Here is a 7,889-nt window from a genome sequence, read left to right as displayed (position 1 = left end):
ACTCCGCCCTTTGCTTGTTTTAAAAAAAGTAAAGGTACTTGAAACTATCCACATTATGCAGCTTTTAGAAATCTCTCCTCAACGAGATGATAGCTTCCGAGTGTAATTTTCCATTTATCACATATCACACGATCAAAATTATAGTGATAATATCAGAAGCTTAGAGAGCCCATGAAGATGCTTCGAATCATAAAAAAGTCAAGGCCATTTTTAGGAAATTTGTCTAACGTGTAATATTGAAAGTGTTCCCTTTCAAAATGTACTGTGTGTTTCATTTGGCCCTTGTTTTTCTCCTTTCTAAGATTGAAGGGGCATAGCAAAAAAAGAAGCATTGCATGACACTCTTAGATGCAAATATTTAAGTCACAATTGTAAAGATATATATTATACATTACTTGTGCTATAATGTAGCAATTTGAGATACTCATGGTGCAATAATTGTGATCTTTGGGGAGCACTTGTGTTCATGACTAGATCCTCTTCGGACTATGCCATGTTGAATCGTGCGCATATTAGTAATAATTAATGCCTTTGTTTGGTGTTCAATATGCCATGTCTACAATGCAACTTCAAGGTTGGATGCCAAATATGATGCCTTTGTCAAGTAATTGTTATCTAAATAATAGACTTGCTTGTTTGCTTTCAATAGGTTTGAAACTATGCGTTACCTTTTTGCATTATTTGTTGTTGAAATGATGAAGACTCCACTTAGTCCTTGAGCATATTTATTCACTTTCAATAGCTTTGAGATTATGCATCACCTTTCAACATTCATTATTCAACTTGACATAAGGAATTTATATGTGACCATTGCTTGCAAGCTCAAGGAAAGAAGATAGAGATAAAGGCGAGCAAATAGAAGATAAAGGCAAGGAGGGATATAAGGCAAACCATATTAAATGCAAGCTACACCTTAGTTTCAAAGACATTTGCACACGCTAAACTAACACCTAGTGGAAATGGTAAGAGAGTAAATCAGAGTAGATGGAAGCTACAACTCATTTTCAGGAAGCATTCATGTTAAGATATCGATAACAAATGGTTATTGGTGTTGGCAAATAATTTCTATTTTGAGATTTAACACTTGTAATGTGTTAAACACTTCATAAAACATGTTTGGAGGAAATGAGTGTGCGTTGGATCGGGGGATGGCTTAGTGTCCTTATGCGAGATGGGTTTGAAGAAAGCCACCCAGAGCTTGCCAACACCGCTTGCCATTCTACACCATATCTGTGTGAGTCTTGTGGACAATGCAAGCTGGTGGGTCCGATTGGAATTGTAAGCATGCAACTAGAAGGCCACCGATAGCTTCCCATCACCCCTTGCCATTCTACACCGCGGCGGCGGGCAATGCAGGGGGTGGGTAGAGGTTAAGGCAAAGGTTGGTTAAGACGGTGCTAGGAATTGCATTGTGATTCGAGAGGCTGCGGGTGAAGGTTAGGGTAAAAGGACGCAACGGATGATGAGCTTGGATGGAGAGGTAAGGAAGGAGGGGGGGAACCAGGGTGAGGGGGGGTAGGTGAGGTTAAGTATTATGAGGAAGTGTTCTTGAACGAAAGCTTTCTGTCGCTCTATTTCTTTCTTTCTTTCTTGGCTGCTCGTTTCTCTCTTCTCGCCCCCATCCTCCCACCATGTTTACCATTAGCCCTTCCCAGCCCCAGTCTTCTCAGCAACAGCAGCAGCAACAACAACAACAGCAGCAGCAGCAGCAGCTCCAGCAACAACAGCAGCAGCTCCAGCAACAACAACAGCTCCTTAAACAACAGCAGGCCCTCATCCAACAGGCTATGCTCCAGCAGCAGGCCGCTTTGTACAACCCCGCCCTCCTCGCTGCCATGTCTCAGGTAGGTTCAGTATTTCTCTACAGCCCTCCATGCGAGGGCCCTTGCCTTGCTCGGATTCCCACTGATTGAAGCTCGTATTTCTGTCGCGTACTTCAGCGGTAGTCGTCTCTCTCTGGATGACGTGAGCATAGCCCTGTCTAAGTTTCCACTCCTAGCTTAACATGAGGTCCTAGGTATTCTTTTGCGTCTCCTGGCACGCGTAAAAGCAGCAGCCGTGGACTTCTTTTGGGTCTCGAACGTTCCATTGAGTGTCGTCGGGAAGTTTTTTTCTGCTTTGTTTATTTTTTGCCCCCCATTTTCAATTTATTTTTGCAGATTGAGCCTATCCCAAGTGGAAATCTGCCACCAGGATTTGATGCAACTTCATGCCGCAGTGTGTGAGTTCGACATCTGCCGCTTTAAGTCTTTGGGCTTCTATTTTCTTTTAGAATTTTCTCTCATTTTTTCAGGCTTTATGACAGGTTTGTCACTTACTTCAATGATTTTGGTTTCCATTGCTCCTGTTCCTCACAGTCCAGTTGTATCCAGCTGTAGCGTAGATAACTAATGTACGAATAAACATTGCAGTTGTAGCGTAGATATCTAATGTACGAATAAACATTGCAGTTGCGCAGATAACTAATGTACGAATAAACATTGCAGTTGTAGCGTAAATAACTAATGTAGAATAAACATTGCAAATCTTAATGATTACATTCCACGGACTGCACAAAGGAGTCTACCAGTCCTTCGTTATATATCATTTTTCTGGCAATGTTCAATTTGCAACTAGTGTCATGGATCGTGTACTAAAAGACTGCCAATGTTGCAGATATGTGGGAAATGTTCATCCCAAAGTGACAGACGCATTGCTGGCAGAAGTTTTTGCAACTTTGGGCCCACTCGAAGGCTGCAAGCTCATAAAGAAGGAGAAGGTATTCTTATTATTCAGAAAGCTCTGCAGAAGGTTTGTGCAATTTTTCATTAGCTTGATGAAATGTCGTTGAGCTGCTACAATGGGGGCTTTCAATGGCCTATGGGGTATTTTGATTTCCAATTTTAATTCTCAGGCTTTAAACTCTTGCACTGCAGCCTTCAATTTTGATCTATTGAACTGCAATTCTATCGGATATTTTGCTGTTTGACTTCGATACGAGCCTTGAAAGTTGATTAGTCTTAAGTGGTATCGTACCAGTGATGCTGCTAATCTGTTGACAGCCAGTGGTCATTATTAAGAATCGATATCATTATCTGCACAGAGGCATATATAAAGTTGGTAGAGTTGCCAATCCCTGCTATGTAGATAGTTTTGCATTGTGTAGTTGACGATCGCAAGGATAACTTGCTTGCATAGAAATTTATTTCCCCCACCCCCCAGTTAGGAGATGCTCATCATGCACAAACATTATATATTTGCATGTGCACACACAGGCTACAAAAGAACTAGATCAAGCTTCAATTGTGAAGCATTTAGATAATAATTCCCAAAATAAAGTCATAAGAAGGTAAGAGTTGTAGCTTTTAGTGAAGTTGAGAGCAATGAAGTACTAGTTGAAGCTTGACTTTGTCATGGAATAGGCTTGTCAGAACTGTCTCAACTTCTAGACTAAGAGCTTTTGAAGCAGTAGATAGAGCTATTTTTGTTCTCCCCCCCCAAACATGCTTTTATTCCATGATGTTTATGGTGGTTACTATTTGTTAACACAATGTGCAGAAGACCAATCCTCCTCCATTTTTATGGCTGTGGGGAACTTCTGGGTAGCATCAGTAGATTTTCACAAAAAGAGATGATGCTATTGTCTCAAGGACTTGAAGTACAACAATGGTTGTGAGACACCCTGATCAAAGGGGGCTGATTATGTTGATCTACCAGACGAGGAAGTGCATGCAGCATCGTCTCAAATCCGTGTCACTTAGGAAAGCAGGATAAGAGGCGATCGATGAGCTACAGACCCACTAATAAGACATCATAGATTCACAGGTAACATGTATCATTGCCAATCTTTGCTCTAGCACTTGACAAGCAGCTAGGGATGCAGATGCTGGCCAAGCAGCCAGGGATGCAGATGCTAGATAAGGGGATATTTGCACAACATGGAGTTCTTACCCAATCTTTCATCGGATGCCCATAGATAGAGAGTAGATTATGTCTTTCATTAGACTCGCCCCACCCCTACAAGATGAGCTTGTACATGACTTAGAGACTCGGATCGTTTTTTGAGAGTCTTAGGTGGTAGATTATTACTCTTGTGGTTACTGATTTCCTTCACCCCCTTGTTCATCAGCTTGATGTGGATTCTCCTTAAGGGTATTCTCTTAAGGTACTTTAGAGAAGCACCTACACTTTCTTTATTGTGTGTCATAGACCAATATTGTCCTCGCAAATGTTATTGAACTCTCTCTCTCTCTCTCTCTCTCTCACACACACACACACACATGCATGCATGCACACATGCATGCGAGGATACATCTCATGTCCTGCAACTTGATCCAAGATTTCATTTGTGAAAGGAATTGGAAATGGGTCAAGAACAGTTTGTGCATTCAGCTTCTGGTAATCCCCACATGCTCGGAGTTTACCATTCTTCCTTAGCACCACCACAATGGGAAATAACCAATCACTATGAGCAATAGCGTAATTGAATCCAACACGAAGAAGTTGATCTAACTTAGCTTTTACCTGTTTAGCATAGTTTGAATTTATCCTGTACCTTTGTTGCCAAATTGGTTTAGCATCTAGTATCAGAGTAATTCTACGTTGACACAACTCGAGGGGAACTCCTCTAGAAATGCTCCCCTTGAGCTACAGTAGTTTTGTGACTACGATGATTGCAAGGCAGAGTGTGGTGTCGGTGACTTTCAAGGAGTTGCTACAACAAGAAGCTTGGGAAAGTACGGATACGGAGGACAAGGCCCTAGTAGCTTGGGATAGGAGCACAAGGGCAAGGGTAAGCTTGGCAAAGGTAGGTCCAAATCTGATGAAGGAGCGGACTCTTTAGATGATGACAACAATCAGAAGAGAGAGAAGGAAAAGAAATGCTTCTATTGTGATGAGCCGGAACATTTTGTGAAAGATTGCAAAAAGAAGAAGGTTGATCAGAAGGAGGGTGCTGGCTCAGGGTTAGAGTCGTCAGCTCCACTGGTGGTCATAGAGGAACTTTTCTTGGTGGTATCTCCTAGTGCTGCTGAGATTGGGTATATGGACTCCGGTGTTATTGTCAGGATGTCCGACATTGAGGATTGATCAAGAGAACTTTGTGAAGGTGATGTAGAGTGATGAGTGCTTGGAGTCATCTGGGTGGTTGGCTGATGTTGTTGACATGGAGGAGGATTCTTTGATAGGACCCGAGGAATCAGGGTCAAGCGGAGGCTGTGACTTAGAGGGGGACAACACAAACCCACAGATGGAGCTTCACGGTCTGATTTATGCTTGGGATATGATGTCTCGATAGAGGACGGTTTGAAACAGACCCTAAGAGCTTGGTGCCTAGAGGACTTTACGCTGTTTACCCATCATGAGGGGGACAATTGGAGGATGCTTGTACCTGGAGTGCTCGAGTTCAAAGGCAAGTTCATGACTGAAGGTGGTGGTGCCATTAGGTGCTACCAAAGATGGACTTGTGTACTAGACTGGTGTGCAAAAGCGGAACTGGACCTGTTGGAGCATGAGCCATTGGTTGAAAAGCAAGAAAAGACTATGACGACCCCAAAGTGTTCCAGGGTGCTACGACACAGGAGCTATTGGAACATTGTCATTGACGAATTTGGATCAAGTCAATGTGGGTCGGTGAGAGGAGGTGTTGGAATAGGTTTGGTCATCGACCGAGGAGTGCATCGACTGGATGGACCATAGAATGATAGGATGGGACATGGGGCTGACACATGGGCAGCACATGGGTTGCCATGTGTATAGCGGGAGATAGACTATCCTCACTCTCTCTCCTGCTCAATACTAATTGCAGCTGCAAGATGATGCATTCAATACACAAAGTGATGCTGTGGGTGTGAGTGAGAGACTCAGAGGGAGAGGATGTAGTGGGCCTCCGAAGAGGAAATAGATACAATAGAATAATGAATGCCCAAAGGGCTGAATACAACTGTATGAAGGGGCGAAAATCCTCACTGCAAAACTGGAAGACTATACTACCTAGAGGAGGTGAATCCTCACTAGATCTCTGAAGAGGCTAAGGCTACCCTGTTGGTCTGCTGCAGGGAGGCCTGACTTTGCTGCTTTGAAGGCTTGAAGACCTGAGGAGTGGATCAAGAATGAGGGCCAAAGGCTGCCCTTTTAAAGCTATCAGGTCAGCCTGGCCGACTTGGTGAACGCTGACCGTTGACCAGGTTGATCAAAAAAGCCAATGATGTCAAAAAGTCAACGCATTGACTTTTGACCAACATGTTAACCATGTGTTTTTTGACCTGCGATAATGTGGCGTTGATTGTGTGCTGATTGCTGATTGTGCAGGGCTGCTTGCACGACTGTACGGATGCCTGCGTGGCCATTGGCCTGGTTGCCTGTGTTGGCACTAGCTACCATGGCCACGGGCTTGTGGATGCCCGTGCCTGTGTTGGCACTAGCTACCATGGCCACGGGCTTGTGGATGCCCGTGACATCCCCTTCTCTGAAACTCAAACTAGGGTATGAAAGGGGCTTCCCATTGTGTTGACGGAGGTGGTTGTCTGTGGCATACGTGGATGATAAATCCTGATCCAAATGCCTGGTTCATGAATCTGGAAATGGTTGCTAAACTCATGAATTTGCATGTATTGAATGCCTGGATCTGGTGCTAACTTCTGGTAAGGATATGTGCTGTGGGTTGATGCCCTAGGATGATGCTCTCTCGATTTAGATTTAGATGCTCGTTTGGGAGAGACTAAAATGAAATCGTTTAGACTTTACAAGCAGTTGTAGCTTGAATGAAGAGATTTGGACTACTTTTTGATTAGCCTTCTCCTTTAGTGCTAGCCTTTGTCATGGCTGAGTTTGCCCTTCACCTTTGGAGTGCCGACAGAAACTCAGTACGAAGACTTTGTATAAATGGATGCTCAAGTATGTGCGGATGTGTGGATTTGTATGTGTGAGATCATACTTTTATACTATGGTCTACACCCATTGTTGGGCGCTGATGACGTCAGTGGGGATGTCATAGCAGCTAGTCCCTGCTATGCGTGATGGAGTTTATGGTTTTCAATCTTATGAGTGACTCTTGTGAGATTGAAACTGCACTATGTTGTGTTTTTAGAGGATGAGTTTGGGAATGTTTCTGGATTCATCTAGGTATATGATGCTCTCTCGATGCATATAGGTGATAGGGACGGAAGAAGACCGGGTTTGAGAGAGGTATCTTGGTCTTGCTGTACCCCTGTTGCCTGCTCTATTATTGCATCCTGCTGTACGATTGTGTCTTGAAGGTGCCGGTCTCAAACCCCTTGAATGACTGATATCAAAAGTCGAGGTGGAACACCCTTACTCCAATAGATGAACTTGGACCCATGGCTTGGGATTTTGATATCCAAGCCTTGGTGCTGATAATCTGGTCGGACTTTAAACTGGTGCCACCATCGTGCTCCCAAGATGATGTCCGCTGCTTGAGTAGGTGCGACCCTGAGTGGCTGACTGTGTCACCATGCCCATAAACAACACACTATTCTATGTACCTTAGGAAGCTTAAACTTAGAATTCGAGACTCAAAACAAGACAAAAACAAAATCAAGACTCAGGACATAAACAAAATCCTGATGGTAGATGAAGTTTGAACCATGATTTATGAATGATCATTGATAATAGATTATAGATGATAGCTTGCCAACTGGCGTGTAAGAGGGACCAAAAGCTGCAATAGCCCTCACCATATTGATAAAACAAGAATCATGGGCTTGATTCAAGTCAATGTCGCTACTATAAATGTCCCATTGCATCGTCTACCTCCGTCTTCCTATCAAGGTGCCATGTGGCAGCTAAGGAAGCTTGTCTCTTGCCCTTTCCAAGGCTGGTAGATATAGAAGGCATAGCAGAAATTGGAATACTCGTAGACACTACACTTCCAACAGCTTGTGCAAATCCAT

General features: G+C 43.5%; 1 protein-coding gene across 1 annotated transcript in view; it reads left to right on the top strand.

Moving 5' to 3' along the window:
* Nucleotides 1-1,617: 1,617 nt before the first annotated feature.
* Nucleotides 1,618-7,889, top strand: part of LOC147905247 (oligouridylate-binding protein 1-like) — a 59,371-nt gene continuing 53,099 nt past the window's right edge. The window contains exons 1-3 of the mRNA XM_087395316.1: nt 1,618-1,844; nt 2,160-2,221; nt 2,656-2,758. Of these exons, the coding sequence (XP_087251442.1) occupies nt 1,632-1,844; nt 2,160-2,221; nt 2,656-2,758 (378 nt within the window). The 5' untranslated portion in view covers nt 1,618-1,631. The remainder of the gene's footprint in view (nt 1,845-2,159; nt 2,222-2,655; nt 2,759-7,889) is intronic.

This window comes from Dipteris shenzhenensis, chromosome 1 (genome assembly GCF_047967505.1).
Source record: "Dipteris shenzhenensis isolate YYH24624 ecotype China chromosome 1, Dip_SZ_1.0, whole genome shotgun sequence".
NCBI lineage: Eukaryota > Viridiplantae > Streptophyta > Polypodiopsida > Gleicheniales > Dipteridaceae > Dipteris > Dipteris shenzhenensis.
This window is presented reverse-complemented; position numbering and strand designations above follow the sequence as displayed.